The sequence below is a fragment of the Hemicordylus capensis genome, chromosome 5 (genome assembly GCF_027244095.1).
Source record: "Hemicordylus capensis ecotype Gifberg chromosome 5, rHemCap1.1.pri, whole genome shotgun sequence".
Lineage (NCBI taxonomy): Eukaryota > Metazoa > Chordata > Lepidosauria > Squamata > Cordylidae > Hemicordylus > Hemicordylus capensis.
Window position 1 is genome coordinate 137,693,660 of NC_069661.1, and position 19,805 is coordinate 137,713,464.

The following is a 19,805-nucleotide window of genomic DNA, read 5'->3' on the forward strand; positions in this document are numbered from 1 at the left end:
GGAGAGATCTTCAGCATAAATTATTTGGTCAGGTCTGTGATCTATATGGCTTAATTTTCATTGCATCCCCAGATCCCAATGAAGACAGGACACCCTTAGTTGGAATAAAATAGGTCCACTTTATTAATGTACAGCAGAATAAGACTTGCAGTGAGGTACCTAACTAACCAGAGTACGGGGGCTCCTCCTAGGAAGGGCCGTTCCACACCAGGGCGAAGGGCCAGATACTGATTGCTTCATCGCACAGGTGCGGTGGCAGGAACCGGCAAATCTGATAAAGTAAATATTGCATAGAATTGCAGCCAATTCTATACAGTTTTCTAGTAAAGCCTTAATGAACTCACGGGGGCTTATTCTCAAGTAACTGTTTAGAAAGTAATATTTCTAAAAATTTACCTTGATACAGAGAAAAGGGAGGTACCATACCTCCCTGGATGGGGACCTTCCCTTTGCTGGGAATGATGTACAGAACGTGATTTATCCACGGGGCTGCTGGGACTTAGCAGCCCTGGCAGGGACAAGAGACTGGTAAACTCCCATTGCGGTTGTTGCTGCTCCTGCCACCACCATCTACCTCCCTTCTCCCTACCCAAAGGTAAGTGTATAGATACCTAAGGGCAGGGGACAGGGGAGGCAGCATCAATGTCTTTCCTCTGCCCCAAGGGCCCAAGAAACTGGCCTTGGGGTGACAGGAATGGGATGTGATAGAGATAGACAGCAGGTGTGCACTTGATGATGGATTTGTACTTGTAAAACCTTGAGAATTTGCAGATGTTAATTGGGACATGCCCAAATAGTTGAGCACTTTTGAAGCCAGGAGGAGAGATTAATTTATTTAAAATTGACTTTTATTAGAGAATGTTTAACATATGGTTTACAAAAGCAATAGTGAATAGAGTTTCCCGATAAAACACGGCCGCGTACTAACGAATGTGTGGTTGCAAAGGTAGAGAGAACATAGCACTGTATGCAAGTCCCTACGGGTTTGGGTAGAGTCCGGTTAAAAGAGTTCAGTGAGATGAATGTCCAAAAGGTCCAAGGGAGGGACGAATCCCAGCCTCACCTTGCGTGTGGCCGGCAGTATACGCCACCCACTCCAGTACATTACTGCTTGAGGAGGCTCACAACATTAATAAAATAGATACAATGTAAAATAAGATTAATAAAGTTAAACAAGTTAAAAGACCAGGCTAAAACCACATTTAAAATTACTATTTTAAAAAAATGTTTCAAATTAAAACATTATTAATAAAAAGCTATTAAGGGAGGCCTATAAAAACTAACCTTCCAGATATCAGCAGTAGATAAAAAGTAGATAAAAGAAGTGTTTTAAATTAAAAGAAGCAGTAGATAAAAGAAGTGTTTTAAATTTAAAAAAAAAAACCACTGAGGGAAGGAGCATGGTGAAGCATGGTGAAACTCTTTGGGGAGGGCATTCCAAACCCGAGGGGCCACAACCGAAAAGGCCCTGTCTCTAGTCCCCACCAACCAGATCTCTGTAACTGGCAGGACCATAAGGAGCCAAGCAGAGGACCCTGGCAGGTTCATATGCGCAAATGCTGTCTGACTGGTTCTCTGGCCCCAAGCCATGTAGAGCTTTAAAGGTCAAGACCAGCACCTTGAATCTAGCCTGGTAGCAGACTGGTAGCCCCAATGAAGCTGCCGCAGGTGAATTGCTACCACGAACATCCTTGCAGCAGTGTTCTGGACCAGCTAAAGCTTCCTAACCATCTTCAAGGACAGCCCACCTAGCACACATTGCAGTAGTCAAACCTGGATGTTACCAAAGCATAAATGACTGAGATCAGGTCCAGTGCACTCTGGAGCTTTTCTTATCCCAAACTTCTTATCCCAAAATGCATATCAGTGGAGACTTGCTCATTAAGTGATTGTTTTTGTTTTTCTATTGGGGAAGTCTTGCTGGCGTATTTCACAATGGCTGTTATGGGAGGCAGAAAAGTTCAGTCCTCTTCTACTCACCTCCCACCTCCATCCTCACTTCCAGGAAAGTTTTTAGAGGAAGAAGATCTTATGGAGTTTCTTAACGATCGGTGAGAAGAGCCTTGAGGGGGTTTGCGAAGAGAGGAGGTTTGCAAGGAAGGGGTTTGCGAGGGGTTTGTCAGTCTGCTCTGGGCAGCTGCCCACACAACTGCTGGCTCCGTCACAGAGCCGGCAGGAGCTGGGGAGTTCAGGGGCCATGCGGTCCCTGGAAGATCCAACATGCCCTGCGCAAGTGCGCAGGGCATGTTGGAGGACCCCTGAGCCGGGAGGCTGCTTTTCAGCCTTCTGGTTGGGGGTCTCCTCATGAGTTGCTGTGGCGCGGAGTCGCGCCATGGCAACTCACAATTTTTTTAAAAAGCGTTTGCAGAGTGCTCGGGGATAGGTAGTTTGACAGGTTAACTGCCTGGAGGACACCGGGCTCGCCTGGAAGTCCAGTGGTTCTCACGGTCCACCAAAATTGGGCTAAGCTACCCTAGCCCGATTTCAGTGGACTGCGTGAATAGCCTCTATGTGCTGATTTAAAATCCAACTTTAAAAAGAGTACAACTTTGATTGCTTCACTTCAAGCTTTTGTTTGTTCTTCTATTACTGCCAGATTGGAGGTGATGGAAGGCAAAATATCTCAATTAGAAGATAAAAGTTCCTCTGTTGATTCTGCTTTGGGCATATTACAGAAGGCCAATAAGAGCCTCCAACAATGGAATTCAAATCTCATCATTTGAATCTGCGTATTTTTTGGGTCCCAGAACATTTGGGAAAGACTGACTTCTCGCATCTTCGGCTGGGAGCTTCCAGTGGTGTCTTTGTCTGGAGTCTGCCATGTGTTGCTCTCAGAGGCACTCTGGGCTGAGCAGACACCGGGACTCAACAGCTGGGGGGAGGGGAGGTTGGCATAGGGATGTGGGAAACATTTCGGGTACGGAACCATCTGTACCCAAATCAGCCTGTTTCGGGCGATTTGTGCACAAAACAAATCACCCACCCGCAAGTCCCGAAAGATTCGGCTCCAAAACAAATCACCTGAATTTCGGAGCTGAAGGTTTTGTTGTTTCAGACCTCCATTTTGTGGTGATATCCATGTAGTCTCCATTTTGTGTTTGATGTCTATTTGACTTTCCCACCCTTCCAAGCTTCAGATCAGTGAACGAAAGCACGGGCTGATCTTCTGACAATTCCCTCCTGGTTCCAGATTGGCTCTTTTGGCTCTTGCCACTCCCAACTGACCCCACATTGGTCAGGGGAAGGGTTGAAGAAGGGGCAAGGGTGGGATTTTAAATTAGATTTAAAGAGGCAGCAGCCACTATTCTGCCTCATGGGAGAAGAGAGAGAGGAGTTTTGCTTTGCTTTGCTTTGCCTTGCCATGCCATGCTTATTGCCTTCTGCCTTGCCAGCCTGAGCCCAGCCTACCTTGCCACCCAGCCTACCTGCCCCTGCTGCTGCATTCTGCATGCCAGCCTGGGAATGGATTATATCTGCTGCATTACTTTTTTTTTTGTTCCTGAGAAGAAGAGCGTTCTTTTTTCACCCCTTTTGTGCTGCTGAGAGAATAACTGCCTGCCTGTGTCTGCTATGTCTGTATTAACACACTGAGAGTTAATATATTCAGAAATGATGGAGGTTCTTTAGTTCAGAGGAGGCAGTTTATTTGACAAAGGAGGTGGGATGCAAACAGTAAACCTGATGACTGAACAAGGATTTGATCCTTGATCCCACTCATCCAGAGTACTGCTTCACACAAGGGATCATTATGTACTGCTTCACACAAGGGATCAGTCTCTCAGTGTTAACAGCCCCCACCACCACACACACACTTACTTGTTGAAGGTATTGCTTGTGATTTTCATTATTTGGATGTAAGCAATCAATTCTGGCAATGTTTGTGTTGCCTGTATCCATACAGATGGGATTGGGCAGATCTCTCCAAACATACATTAATTTAGGACATGCTAGGCTTGCAAAATTAAGACCAATATATGTTTGTTCTAGTTTCAGTTCAATAAATATGCTAATAAATACAAACTGCTAAAAAATACAAGAAGATTGCCAGCTTTTGTGTCTTACTGTGGATAGGAAGATTCAAAGCAATGTTTTGTCCTGTCATAGCCCCCTTTCCACCTAGGTGTGGTCCTTCTAGATTTCTGTCCTTCTGTCCAAGCTTCAAAAATTAGAAAAGATTTTTCTTGCTCTTGATTTTTAAGATTGGTGTGCCATATAATGCAAAGCTGGATTAACACTCATGCTAGATAGTTGGGTTGCAGCAGAAATTGGAGGAATATTATTGTCTAAATATAAAATTGCTTTTTGATAGGGTGTCTCCTGCTTATCAAATTAGAGCAGAGCCAAGATTCCCAGCTGTCTTTCTCGGGAGTTCCTCACTAAGATATATTTGCTTTGAATGTTCAAAAATCCTACCTCAAAGTACCAGTTGCAGGGGAGTAACAGCAGGAGAGAGGGCATGCCCTCAACTCCTGCTGTAGTCTTCCAGCAGCATCTGATGGGCCACTGTGTGAAACAGGATGGGCCTTGGGCCTGATCTGGGCCTTGGGCCCGATCCAGCAGGGCTGTTCTTATGTTCTTATGTACCTTCATTATTTTTAAAAAACTGCCTGTGATCACAACTCCCAACTCTTCCCATTGGATGCAATGCATGATAGTTAATCACAAGTTAGGAAGCAATGGATACCATCTAGTCATATTAGTCAAGTCTAAGATCTATTGATATCAAGCACTTTTATGCTACATTCATTAATTTCAATGGGATTTAGAAGTAACTATTTTTTTCCTGGATTGCATCTTGTATGTTTTCAGTTGAATACTGTGACTGAGTCCTATACCAATGCTTCTATTGTCCTAGACCTGTCCCCAAATAGCCTACTCATTTCTCTACATTCCCCAATCTCCCTGCCTCTGCTAAGAAAATCTTAATTCTGCATCAAGCCCTATAAAACCTCTGCCTCCAAGATAGCCCTGCCCAGCCCTGCCTCACCTTCTAGCTCATCAGCTTGACTCTCACCATGTCTTCTGGCTCTTTCTCTACTTCCTTTGCCTTATCTAGGATCCAATCTTGCCTTGTACTTGACCATACCACCTGCTGTTGGAGATGTTAGATGGGCCTCTGGACAGATAGATCCAACATGACAATTCTTGTATGGGTATCATTTAGTTCCAAAGGAATTCAGGGTTTCCAGAGCATATATAATTTTGAATTATATATAATTTGTCTGGAGAAGATTTGCCCTATTTCATCACTTTGCTATAGGTGTTGAGGAATAATGAAAGGAAAGTGCCAGTTATATCTAGTTCATTCTTTGGGTAATATTGCTCTATTATTATTATTTATTTTATTTATTAGATTTATATACCGCCCTTCCAAAAATGGCTCAGGGTGGTTCACAACATGATAAAAACAATTAAAACAAATTAACAATTAAAATCAAACTATTAAAACACAGTAAAACCAATAAAACAGCTAAAAGCCCTAAAACAGTATAAAATTAAAAAAGCTGAAAAAGCTTGGGTGAAGAGGTGGGTCTTCAGATGTTTCTTTAAAAATAGTCAGAGATGGGGAGGATCGCATCTCAGCAGGGAGTGCATTCCACAATTTCCAATACAACTATCTGCCAGAGATGTTGTATACTCATATATTGCATCTTGTAGCAATCAGCCCTCCCTTATTCTAAAGAGTGAACCAGAAGTGAACCCTGGCCTGACTGACAGGCTAGGGAACAACCACTCTGCACACAGTGGGCGTGAACGTGGGGGCCTTGCAGCAGGAAGAGAAGGCTTTCTTTGTTCTCAGTTTGGAATCTGGCTGGAGAGCAAGAAGGATGCAGCCATTAGTGGTCTGGCTGCAGGGAAATCTCTCTGCAGGTCCAGGGAAAGCCAGAAAACTTGAATCCTCTGCCATGGTTTTGGTGAGTTCAAGGAAGGAAGCTAGGGTTCTGGCTTCAGGAAGGCTTAGCCGGGGAACAGTTTGTAGTTAGAGCATGTTAGATTGCTTTACTTTGCATGTGCTTTGCAAATCCTTACAACTGGTCTATTGTGTTTTATCTGTAATGTAACTAAGCCAAGGAAAACAAATCAGCACCCCTTTCCAACTAGGGCAGGCTTCCCCAACCAGCGGCCCTCCAGATGTTGCCGAACTACAATCCCCAGCACCCCCAGCTACAACTTATTGTGACTGGGATGATGGGAATTGTAGTTCAGCAACATCTGGAGGGCCGCAGGTTGGGGAAGCCTAAACTAGGGCATTGCAAAAGTCTCTGTAGACTCTTAAAGGTGAGTCTTTTGTATTTTCTTAAATTTGTGTTCTTTGCAACTGGGGAACCATGATTTTTAAAGTGTGCCACCCCAATATCATCTGAGGGTGCTTTCTGAAGTATTCTTGTAGTTATCGAGTGTTCCTTTTTTCCTGTAACTAAAAGCTGAGGAAGCCTCAGACTGAAGCAGTCTGTAGTATTTTGAATAAAGTTTTCTTTTTGGTTCTTTATATTTTACCTGCCTCTGAGTGGATTTTTAACTCAGGAAAAGGGATTTTACTCTGGTGCAAACACATCTCAATCTTAAATTGCTCAGCAACTCTACCAGGTCTTCTCATCATGTGTAGGCTGCATGTGGAAGGGTTTTTGGACTTTTCTCTTAGAAAAGGGAATGAGGGTCTCCCTGGACATTCACCCAAATCGGCGGGGTAGGAGACTCTGTAATAATTAGGGTGTGGTGGCAGCAAATCACCTACTGAGGAAGCAGTTTAAGTTTTAAAAGGGAAAGACTTTGGATGAAACTGAAAGAACTATCAATTGACACCACCTTCTGCTATTAATTATTAATCTACACAAGAAATCTTGTTTGAAGGTTTGATATACCCCGAGAGGTCATTTATCCTCAAAAATCTCCACCTTTAGAGCAGTAAGACAGGGCTGCACACAGTAAGACAGGGCTGCACACCTATTTTGTTTAACATTTATATCGATTCTGTAGTGTCCCATCTTTCAACTCCTGTTATTCATAATCCAAAACTGGCCAATAGACATGTTCCCATTCTTACGCAGATGAGATGGCCATCATGACTCAGACTACCATAGGATTAAAACATGCCCTTGGTATATTATATGATTTCTGTAAGGAGGAATCCATTGAGATCAATTATCACAAAACGAAAATCTTAGTGTTCGCCAAATGTCCAAGATATCACAATTTGGTTATGCAGTGGCACAAAATTGAGCAGGTCAACTCGTTTAAATATCTTGGAGTTGTCTTCCAGTCTTCTGGATCATGAAATGCCCACTTAAATTTATCCATACAAAATGCTAAAATTTCTACAAACAAAATAAAATCTCTCCATTTTACGAGAGGGGCCTCATTTATCCCAGCGGCGATTAAGTTATTTGGTGCTAAAGTTTATCCCCCTTTTTAAAATAAAAAATAAAAAATTGGGGCCTCATAGTAATTTTGGCCCACTGGAAGCTGTACAGTCTAAATTTATTAGAACTATTCTTCAAGTTCCCCCCTGCGTTCTCAATTCTCTCACCAGACGAGAAGTAGGTCTCGCTAGGGTTGAATCAGGCTACTGGTCCTGTATTATAAAGTTTTGGTTAAAACTGGTTTTTGCCAATGTAGGTCTGGCTTCCTTGGTAATGATTGATGACTTTAACCATAAGTGGAAGTCCTTGGTTAAAAATAAACTTCTTCAATTTGGGTTCTCCCATGAGGAAATTCTTAGATTAGGACATGATCGGGCCTGGCAGGTTATCAAGCAGCGTATTGCTGATACAGAATTACAAGTGGATACAACCTGTCTAAAGAGTGGTATATATCTGGGGAAACAACTTTTCAATTCCAATCCGGCAGCATATTTAGATAATATTCTTATCCCTAAATTTAGGTGCCCATTTACTCTTGTCCGCCTAAACGCCCTTCCGATGGCTGTTAGGGATGGTAGATATAAAGGGATTCCAATTAATTTAAGGATTTGCCCCTGTGGAATGGGTGCTGTAGAAACTACCCCTCTTGTTATTTTATATTGTAAATTTTATAGCAATGCTCATTTAAAACCAATTTCTCCTCTTTTGGGGAAGTTTCCATGCCACTCTGATGAATTTTACCTAGAGTTTTTGTTATATAACTTTTGTAAAGAGATCACTTTCAATGTGGCTAGGTTTTGCTGCATTGTTTGTATTATACGCTGTAGTCTTATGTAATGTTTTTTGTTGCAGTGTCTGATCTAATAAAGTTTATCTATCTTTTAAAAGGAACAGCCTTTGCTGATGGGAGGGAATGATTCATCATTTTTCTTCCCCCGCCCCCCATGTGGGCTTGCTTTGAGACAAAGGCTGGGTTAAAAAGCCACTACACATGTATATCTTATCTATCCTTCAGGAGTGACATTTTACCTCAATGCTAAGATATAAACTAGGCTGAAAGGATACACAGGCCAAAGGATAAACAGTGATTAGTGTACACAATGTTAGGGATGTGCATGAAATTGATTTTGTATTTTGTTTTGTGCTTGAAACAAAATGCAAAATGCTTGAAATGCTTCATTGAAACAGCAGCCAATGTGTGTTGGCTTAAACGTTTCAAATGCCATTTTGGGTAGACCAGTCCTCTGAGGAGGGCTGATGCACAAAATCAGAAGTAGGGGTATGCACGGAACCGGCTGGTCTGGTTTGGCTGACTGCGGGGGGTGGGGTGGGGGGCTCGGGGCCAAGGCCCTGTATTTTATTTTTTGGACCCTGCATGTCAGTCTCCCTCAGTTCAGGAATTTCTCTCTCTCTAGTTCTCCCAGTATTTCCCCCAGCTTTTTGGCTTTTTTAAAAAATGCGCTTTTTGCACCCCCTCTTATTTTATCAGTGTTTGGGGGGGTGGGGGGGAGTGGCCCACCTGCAGGATGCCCATTCATCAGGCAATGAAGCCCCTCTGGCAAGAGCAGAAGGTTCCAAGTTCCCTCGCTGGCTTCTCCAAGATAGAGCTGAGAAAGATAAGGCCTGCAGCCTTGGAGAAGCTGCTGCCAGTCTGTGTAGACAATACTGAGCTAGATAGATCAATGGTCTGATAGATCAGTGGCGGCTTCCTATGTTCCTATCCCACCCACCGCCGGGCTCTGTGTGTGTTGCTTCTGCCAACCAGTGTTGTGCTGCTGTCTGGGCTGTAGCCCGTGTCCTGGACTATGTGCAGTGCAGCAGCCCAGGCTGAAGCCTTCGAACAGGCTTTTGAAAGGTAAGTTGTTTGTTTTCTATTGCCCCCTTTTTTCTAAACAGGGCCTCCTCTGTCTTGGGCTGGTTTTGGAGGAGGGAATTTTCTGTGCAATGTTTTTTTCTTTTGCAGGTCGTTTCTTGTTTTCACAGGTCCACTTAGATGTTCCCCCTTGTGTATTTTGTTGTTGTTGGGTAGTGTGAGTGGGTAAGTTAGGTTTTTTAAATTAGGGTTTCTCTTAAGCGGCTTTTAATTTTTTAATTTTTTTAAAAAATTGAAGCCCAAGTGGGAAGGGAAGATGTTTGAGCTTCATGTTCAGAGCAAGGCTTGGAACAGGGTGGCAGGCAGAAGAGGGAGGGGTGACCCAGCTGGCAAGAGAGATGTGGGGCAGGGCAGGCAGAGAGGATGGGAAAGGGTGCCACAGGTACCCGTTGCCCAATTCTTTGCCCTCATTGAGGTGGTGGTGCAAAGGCTCTCCTACTTGGAGGAGACTGCTTCTAATGCTGAAGGTATAGGACCAGCTATAGGACCAGCTCCAGGTATAGGACCAGCTGCACCACCAGAGCTGCTGCCCCCAGGGTGAGGGCTTGATGGCTGGGAGTGAAGCCAGACTGTCTCTCACCATAGTACCCCCCCAGCTGATTTTGCACTCAGTGGGCCCCTGCTGCCCAAGTCGTGGTGGAGTCCAGTTCTGGGTCCTCTCAATCTAACTCCAAGGAAGGGTCTGCTGCTGTGGAGGAGGTGCTCCGTCAGCCTCAACCGGACCCGTAAGACGGCATCCAGGACGTCGGAGGCCACCACAAGCATTGTATGGAGGCACTTTGAGGCCCTCAAAATGCCTCAGTGGCCGCTTGCTGTGTCCACTGCAGGGCACAGGTTGGTTGTTCTTGTTTTTTAAGGAATTTTTTAGTTTTGGATCTGTTTGACAGTTCTCTAAATAAATCCCTATAAGGAAAAGAACTGTGAGGAAAATCCACTGTGTGGATTCTTGGTTGCTTTGTAAGTTCTTTTTATCACAGGGATTCATTGAGAGAACTGTCAAACATTCCCCAAACGAAAAAATCCATGCACCCCACCAGCTTGGGGTTTGAGGGGGGAGTTGTTGCCCAATATGCCTTACCCCAAACCCATTTTGGGGCACCTGCACACACCCCAAGTGGGGATTTGGGGCTGCCTCAAATCCCCATTATTCCCTATGGTGGAAAAGATGAAAAAAAATTAAAAATCATTAAAAATCACAGGAGTGTCTGATTGCTTTGGGGTTTGAGTGGTAGTTGGCACCAATGGGTGCCTATCACCCACCCTGGCTTTGTGCCCCTAGGTGCTCTGCATAGGTAATAATGGGCCAGTATGAGTCCCCATTATACCCTATGGAGAACCTATTAGAACAAGTTCGAGTTGGGTTTGAATTTGAACCCAAATGGGGGTAGGGGTAGGTCGAACAATGCCAGCACTGAACCTGCCTGCTCTGGTTTGAGTTCAGTTCCAATTCAAACTGAACCAACCAAACTAGTTTTGTGATATAGATATAGATATATGCATATTTTGATAAGAACAGGATAATCTGAGAATAAATACAGCTCACCACAATGAAACTGATGACCAGGTGAACTGTATGTCTGCACAGTTTGCTGTCAAGGTGCTGAGTTCTCAAGACTCCTGCTTCTGATTCCTCACTTAGTTAGGTTTACCACACACACAGTCCTCGGTCCTCCTCCCCCACGGGTCACCCAGACTGCTCTCCCCAGCCAGGACAGCAACTTCACCTCTTGGCTTGAGGCAGGGCAGCCGGCCAGCTTCTGAGCCAGCCTCTTTGCATGCTGGCATAGCAGAGCATTCATGAGAGGAGAGCTGGTCTTGTGGTAGCAAGCATGACTTGTCCCCATAGCTAAGCAGGGTCTGCCCTGGTTGCATCTGAATGGGGGACTTGATGTGTGAGCACTGCAAGATATTCCCCTCAGGGGATGAAGCCGCTCTGGGAAGAGCAGAAGGTTCCCTCCCTGGTTTCTCCACGATAGGGCTGAGAGAGATTCCTGCCTGCAACCTTGGAGAAGCTGCTGCCAGTCTGTGTAGACAATACTGAGCTAGATAGACCAATGGTCTGACTCAGTATATGGCAGTTTCCTGTGTTGCCATGTTCCTATGATCTCCTTCCTACTTGCTTTGTTCTCTACAACTACAAACATTTATATACTGTTTTTCAACAGAAGGTTTCACTGTGGTTTTCAAAGAAAAATAAATAATAATAAGATGCTTCCTTGTTTCCAAAGGGCCGCAAAAATAGTCTCTATAAAAGTCCATAGTTGGCAACCCTAAAGTAGGATTATCCTTTTTTAGTTAAAATGGGGTGGGGAAAATCAGTTTGATTTAGCAAATTGCATTGGAACCATGGCACTGGGGAAGAGACAGGATAACTCTTTTTCTCTTCACCTTTCCCCCATTCTAAATTGCTCTAAAGTCTTTATTTGCCCTGCAGGAGACATCTTGGCCCTAATGGAATTTGTTATCTTGACCCTAATTGAACCCCCCCCCCCGCTTTGAAGAGAAAGAGGAGGAAAAATGAAAAATAATGATATATCACAGATCTCCAACTGTGTCTCATAGACCGACTCTAAAATTTCAGGTTGGAAAGTAGGCTGAAAGTGCTGTGAACCTGCTCTGAGCTCCCTTTTTATATGATGTCTGGCTCTAGACTATGATGAATATTTGGTTTTAATCTTCTGTCTTCTGTAGTCAGATGTGCCATATGACTCAATGCCTAAACCGGTTCAAGCAAATCAATGCACACTCTCAACATAGCTCCCCCCACCCCTGCTTACACAGCTACTCTATAAACATTTATTATTCATTATTTACAATCTCCTAGGACTCAAATATGTTTAAAAACAGGAAAAATGGCACAGTGTATCAGTGTATCATATTATACTGAAGGAGAGAAAAAAGATCAAAATCAAGTAGCATTCTGTGCATTCATTTTAATTTAGGTTCTTAAAGCTATGTTAATACATAATTGCATAATAAAGAAGTGTGGGAGGCTAGCAACTGTCCCTATTCAGTCAAGCATTATGTCCCTGCCAGTGGCTGTTGTTCCCTTGGTTTCTGTGACTGCCATTTTCTCATACCTTTTGCTATGTATGTATTTATACATATGTATACATATGTATTTATGCTTTGAATTTTTGTGTATGTTGAAAAGTGGTATATAAAATATTTTTAACAGGCTAATCTGCATTAATCTAATTGTTCTCTCCAAGAAGTATATTTGCAAAGACTGTTCTCAATTCTGGAAGAAATGAAACTATCTCACTTGGAATGGAATCCCCCCGCCCCGCAATAAGTGTACCAGGTTATTTTTGGATAAGATTCTAATCTGCAAGTTATTCTTCTCCTCACCTCTTTGCCTGTGTTCCTGTTGGGTAGTATCTGGAACAGGAGATCCCATCCCAAGCACAGTAAGGATCCCTTGCTAGGCAGCAGTCTGCACAGGCTGTTCCATACATGTCACACTGATATAATTTTAATTGTGCAACAGCAGACTCCGATCCAACATAAATTTGTTGCTGTAATGAAAGTACCAAGGATTTACTTCAGAATGATTGAAAGGTCCTGTGCTTTTAAGTTCATCTTTTTTGGTCTCTTTCTCATATGATATGCTTACCCACCATATGATATGCTTTCCCAGCTGGTTTGATCATCCCAGATGATCAATTGTTTCAGGCAGGAGGCATTATGTATTGTTGTTGTTGTTATTATTATTATTGATAATAATAAATAAACAAACATATTTCTATATTGCCTAAAACATCAAAACATTTTTTTCTGGGCAGTTTACAGTAAAACATTTGCTATCAATAACTATAAAAGCCATTTCCTAAAATTCTAAGTCATAGTGGAATATGACCAAGAAAAATTGCTTAGGGAACCAATTTGCCTTGGAGATGCATTGCCTTGCCTCTCACTTGTTTAGAACAGGATTACATTGCCTTATCACTTAAGTTTGGAAAGAACAGTTTTCTCTCTTCATGGAATAATTCATTTCCTATGCTTCATCTACCCCAAATCCAGAATTGACTTTGAGGGCAGGGTCTCTGTTGCAGACAGGCCAGAATCATTACTGCAATTGGCAGATGAGGATGGTGGAGTGGGGAGAGAGATTAAGAATGGTGCTTACCAAAGTGCCTATCTTTGATTTGCATATCAGCATATAATCTACATAATTCACCAGGAGGATTATATTTTGTAGCCATGCTAGAATGGGATAGAACCTGTCTTTTAAAATTATATCATATTCTATATTAGACAGACAGAAAATATATTGTCTGACCATTTTGCTTGAAAGTACTTAAATCCTTGTGTTCCTTCAGTGAGTCAACATTAATCAACAGCTACATTTACGTATCAACAGCTACATTTTCATTAAATTCATGTTCCATTCATGATTGCTTTGAAATGAATGACAATGTGGGCCGGAATATTTAAAACATCTCAAAGATGGCAGTGGGAGAAAATATATATGTGAATGTTTCACAGGGAAGCAGAGCATAAGTACGTGTTCATATTTAAAATTCCAAGCATCACTCAATGAAAAATCATTTTATATGGCATATTTAGTTGCACAACAGTAACAAAGTCATTTTATTATCAGAGGTAGAGACACGACTACACTTTCTGAAGTAGAAGAAAAAGTAGCAGCAACAGCAAGAAAGGCTAGAGTGGAGTGGGCAGTGGTGGGCAAAGAAAAGGGAAAACAGAAACTCTGTCTTTAAAGTTAAGCTGATCTTAACTTTATTTACTAAAAAATAAATATAAACCTATTTCAACAAGGGTTATATCCACAGGACCACTACCTTAATTAAAATGAAAAGATGTTATTTAGAGATGTCAGATGTTATTTAGTTACATCCATAATATATTCTAATTACCTTATCTAAATTCTTATAACCTTTTTCAAATATCCTACTAATGTAGGATTTAGCCCTTGAAATTCCTTTTGAATTTTATTGTAAGCTAAATTCAGTGGCAACTCTAACTTATGAAGGTATACAATTCTGAAGGTGTATACTTAAGATAATAATTATTTTCTATACTGAGGAACACTCACCCTTTTTGAAAAAATTTCCATGGATATAACAGGAACTGGCACCTAGAAATGAAGCACATTTAATGTAATTTAAAGGAATGTATCTCTTCTGTGTTCACAATAGCTTTCTCTATATCTATAGGGGAACAAGAGTTATTTACATCTGCTTAGCATCTGCATATTGATAGCCCTACTGGCATGTGAAATACAAAAAAATGCTTCCAGTAGTAGAATATGCTTGGCAGATCACAGGATAAGGTGAGAGCTACTCTGCAATTATTAGCACTATATTGCCAACGCTAGGTAGAGTAGAAATTGTATGGTAGTGGCACTGGAGTCATATAGTGCCATTTACTAGATGAAGTTTCAAGCAGCATGTGGAGGAACGAGGCACAGACTTCTAGATTTTTTTAAATAAGCCCTGATAAATGAGTTGTATTATATTATATCCGTAAAACCTCCTCATTGTAAATATCTATAGAATGTTGGTTGGTCTACGTGCAGGGTCAAAAGTTCATACTTGTTTTTTGGTAGTTTCACATTTGGGACAGTGGATTTTTGGGGAAGGCAGACCCTCAACTCCTGCTGTAGGCTTCCAGTGGCATCTGGTGGGCCACTGTGTGAAACAGGATGCTGGGCTAGATGGACCTTGGGCCTGATCCAGCAGGGCTGTTCTTATGTTCTTATGGAGGAAAAAGATATTTTAAAAAATGGAGGGAATTTTTGTTTGTTCTGATTGGCTGGGTTAAGGAACTGTTGGGCCAGTGAAATGTATATATTGAGAGATTTTGAGAGGGTTTAGGCAGTGAGTCCGGAGGAGTCCAGCAGTGAGTCCAGAAGAAGAGCACTGGAGAAGAATCCTAGAGAAAGTCAATGGGCAGAGAGAAAGGGAGAATCTCTCTGAACTCATGCTGAAATTTAATAAGAACCCAGGTTGGATTGAGCCCCAGACCTATGCTGTGTCCAGGACAGGAGAATGCCCAGCAAGCCAGAGGCTGAGGAGAAAAAGTACAGAGGACTCTGTGTAGGGACCAGTGTAGAGCAAGGTAGTGGATGCGTTTTTCTAGCCTTTTATTTTCCCTGATATGCTCTGTTAGTAACTGTTTTGAGTTTGCATCTTTGCTGCAAAAGTAATGTTTTAATTGAATTGACTTTTTAAAAGTAACTTTCTTTTTATATAAACACCAGAAGCTTGCTGATTTGTCTCCACACCATGCCTATAAGCCTTTCCAAAAAACCACTGAGGGGCTTTTGCTTTAAAAAAAAGTTTTTCTGTAATTTTTGATAAAGCTGAAGGGCTGTTGTAGTTGAGAGGGTTTAGTGGACCATACAAAAAGTCCACTTGGTGGCAGTGGTAAAAAGTGATGGGATAGAAAGCTGTGCCTCCACACAGTCATCTCTGAAGTTCCATACATAGAACTCTTTTGTCTGCAACAAGTCCTATTAGTTTAATTCCAGAATTGGCACACCCTAAAATAGTTGGCAAGGTGAAGGACGTCAGGGCTGGTTGACTGGCAGACAGCGAACATCAGGGTTCGATGTTTGACATCGAACGTGTTTGACATTGAACCGGTTCAGTTCGACCATTCAGGGTTCAACCGAATCACCCCCCTGGGAGTCTGAACATCCCCAAAAGTTTGGGGTTTATTTGAGCTTAGTTTTGTGTGCAGGCACATGGCCTTCATAATGGCTGCCAGGCTGCTGGGTGAAGGCTGAAAACCGGCCGAAGAGTGGCCGAACTGGCTGAGGGGGCGATTTAGAAGGCTGGCGGGTGGAGGGGCATTGAATGTTAAAACTGTAATCATTGAATGTTAGAACTGTAAGATATCATTTTAAAGTCAAACCCACTGCCCAGTGCACCTGGGCTAGAAGGCAGGGATCTCTGAAGAAATACCACTGGAAGAGAGCATGTAGAAGAGTTAAGACTGGGAAGGGTTGTCCTCTGATCTTAGTAGGAATTCTGTCTGGATTGTCTATGAATGTATAGAGAGAAAGGGAAAACGCCTTGGTTTTTCACATGACTGTCAGACCACTGTTTGCATAGCAATTGTTCTATGAACCTAGATAAAGCCATTTATTGCACCATACAGCACAAGAAAATATTTCAAATTGGTGAGTCTCCTCATCATATGTTGGGCCAGTCCTCTACAGCAGAGGCTCTCAATCTGTGGTCTGTCAGTTCCATCCAGGTGGTCCATTGCAAAGCTGCAGATGTTGAGCACTGACATAAAACTCTCAGACTAAACCACAAAAGAAAGAACATGCCTTTTCACAGGTAGGTTCCAAACATCTCCCAGACTACCAGAAAAATAGAAAATCCTGGAAACGTTGATTAATTTGCCGGAAAATGTGGGGAAACTCTTCCATTGTAAAAGCATGGAGAATGATAGCTTCCAACAAACTTTGGCAGTTTTCCTGAGTATTTTTCTAGACATAAAGTCCAGATTTTCACTGAATTGTGGTTTTTTCCTCCAGCTATATTTTTTTTCAGTTCATTGCATTTCAATCCATGTCAGATTTCCAAGAAAATCACTTAAGAAATTAAAACAAAAATGAGAACGTTTAAGTACTGGAGATATAAATACATATTTCTAAACACACACACTCTTCTGTACATCACTTGGCAACAAATGAAGGGAGAATGCATGGTCATTTTGTGGTGCAGGAGGCATTTTTGCAAACTGAAAGCCTATCTTACTACTGTATATTTTTGTATTATGTATTTTGATTTGTAGAACAAAAAATGGTATATTAAATGGTCCACTAATTAATTTTCAAGTGACCCATGGGGGAAAAAATTCAAGAATCTCAGTTCTGCAGGAAGTTTTGTTCTGGCAATTATTTACCATATCTATCTATCTATCAATCAAATTTATACCCCACCCAAATTTATGTCTCTGGGCAACCATGCCTCAAACTTTGCAAAATCTGTGTTCCAAATGGCTGCCATCCTGACTAAATTACTCAATAAGAGTTACTCTGAAGGATCACTATATTTCAGTAGAGTTTCCTCTAGTAAATTTAGGCAGGATGACAGCCTATCTATCTATCTGGAATAATGTCATATATGAATAAGTTTACTGTGAAGCCCCTGTTCCTATATCAAGTATGACTGCAATCACCTTAATCCTAATCAAGATTAAGGTTTCTTACACCCTAGTGACTTTAGAGAGATTCAAGCAGCTTCAGCTGTGTGTAAGATTGTAGGCTTTATGGTTAAACAAGCACGCTGAGACAGATTAAGAAAAATACCTTACTTTGAACACTTGTAACTCTTCAAGAATCACTTCCTCCATCGATTCTGTGTCTTGATTGTAAATTGTAATGACTTTCAGTACAATCCCATTATCTATAGGTGAATGTAAAAACAAAGAGCACTTAGCACTGATCATTTTTATTTGTCTATCAACAAAGGACAACATGTTTTAAAACTAATATAAATGAAAAGTTCTGTAGATTTTTTTTCATTGTCTAAATTATGGAAATTAATGGCACAGAAGAAGAAGCCAAACCCCCACCCCCACCAACCATTAGCATTTATACAGCTCATTTCAAGTGTTCAAAGCAGGGACCTAGTTATAATTGAACAAGGGGTGGACAAATGTCCCTGGGCAGGGAGGAAGTTGGCTGTGTAACAGGTCGCTCTTGCCTCTCACCCTCCCCGACTCACTGGCCTACTGCTGGCTCCTGATTGGAGGACTCGTCTCAGCTTTGACACAAGTCTTCTCCAAAAGGGAATGGGAGAGAAGTGTCAGGCAGTGTCCCTCCCTCATTCTCTAAGCTGGCTGGCTAGTGCTCAGGTCCATCCTATCTTTCCCTCAGCCTGACAGGCTCAAAAGCCTGTCACTAACATAAAATATCACTGAGCATTAGGGAAGAAAGCGGCAGGGGTCTGGGGGCCCATCTTCATGTTTTGCTTCAGGGTCTGCTCCACCCTAGTTCAAAGCTTTGCATATATTGTTTGAATCAGCTCCAAAAGGTAGGCCACTCTTATTATCCTCACATTGCAAATGAGGGAGTTGATAATTGCTTAAGGGTCAGTGTTGACACAATGCAACCCAGACATCAGGCACAGCTAAAGCCAGATATAAGGCTGCAGGACTTTGCAGCAGGGTTCTGCAGTCCCTTCTCTCACCTGCTTTGTGGCACACCGGGAGACCCACTTACCACAGCAAGTGAGGGAGGGCGGCAGATAAGCAGAGGGATGGTCAGGGAGAGGTGTTGCTGTCTTCCCTGCTTTGTTACCATGATTGCTCAGGCACCTGGTTGTTATCATGCTCTGTGCTTATGCTTTTGATTTGATTGGAGAAAGTTTGCTTTGATTAGGGCAAACATGCAAGCAGCAATGATGTTTGTTTTGGGGATAATTGGTGTGGATAAAGGCAGGTCAGAGTTAAGTTAGTCAAAAGGGAATAACAAATTCAGATACAGGTTTCTTTGCGGGGTGGAATTAAGTTTATTAAAGACAGAAGCTTACAAGTAAAAGTGGTAGTTGGCAATCTCCCAGGAAACCAAAGACAAATACGCCTAACTACAAGATTCTGGTCCTTAAGCACTACACTGAATTCCAATGAATACAAGCTTGAGAAGAGCCTAGCATAGAGGGGAGGGGGAGAGAGATGGAGTGGGGGGTTATAAGTAGGGTTGCCTGCCTGCCTGCCTCTGTGCTCGCGCGCTCTCTCTCTCTTTTTTGGCCTTCCCCCCCACTCTTCTCCAAAGTAATTTTCCCTGGCAGAGTGTGTTTGTGTGTGTGTGCTGTTGCTATTGGATTTTTGTTTTTGTTTTATGAGTGAGTGACTGTCTCTCCTGCTCTGTGCCCACTGCTAGGGGGCTGGGGTGGGCACATGGCCTTTGGCCAGAGAGGCCTCTCTGATCCATTTCCCTAGTTCATCTCCCCTGCCCCTTTAATAATGGGCCACTTTGAATACCCATTATACCCTAAGTGGAGCCTTTTAGAACTGGATTGAGTTGGGTTCAAATTTGAACTGAACCAGGGGGCGGCGGGTGGGGTTCAAGCAAACCCAAACCCAAACCTACCCATCCTGGTTTGAATTAGGTTCAAATTTGAACCAAACAAGCCAAGCCGGGTTTGTGCACACCCCTACTGCTCATCCACTGCTGTAATGGTGGGGGCAGCTCCTAGCAGTCATAGGCATTTAGGCATTTGCTTGCCACTGACCCACCCATACAGGCAAGCAACTAGTGGCAGGAAGCAAGTGTTGGCCACACCGATGTTCAAAAGAATAGGGTGCTCCTTCCCACATTTCCATGTACCTGTCCCAATAAATAAGACATCATATTGCCCATCATCTGCTTCCACTCTGTCTACTGCTATTTGTTTGAGATTGTATTTCCCATCTGTTTTCACAAGGACTGGTCTCTTATGAACAGGTCTAACAGGCTGGTACATCAGTGGGTGACTGCGAGCAAAATGGATTGCTTCATCTGGGTAGTCCTTGGTGCTCCCGTACAGACCTCCATTTACCTTGCTGGCACACTGCAAAACACAAGGTAGGTATTGATAGTCATGATT

General features: G+C 42.6%; 1 protein-coding gene across 3 annotated transcripts in view; it reads right to left on the reverse strand.

Moving 5' to 3' along the window:
* The window catches only part of SEMA3E (semaphorin 3E), a 287,593-nt gene that overhangs the window by 8,763 nt on the left and 259,025 nt on the right, over nt 1-19,805 (reverse strand). For all 3 annotated transcript variants that reach the window (XM_053257996.1, XM_053257995.1, XM_053257997.1), the window contains 4 exons: nt 19,547-19,769; nt 17,530-17,621; nt 14,294-14,335; nt 12,586-12,752 (listed from right to left, as the gene is read on the reverse strand). In XM_053257996.1, coding sequence (XP_053113971.1) covers nt 12,586-12,752; nt 14,294-14,335; nt 17,530-17,621; nt 19,547-19,769 — 524 coding nt within the window. The remainder of the gene's footprint in view (nt 1-12,585; nt 12,753-14,293; nt 14,336-17,529; nt 17,622-19,546; nt 19,770-19,805) is intronic.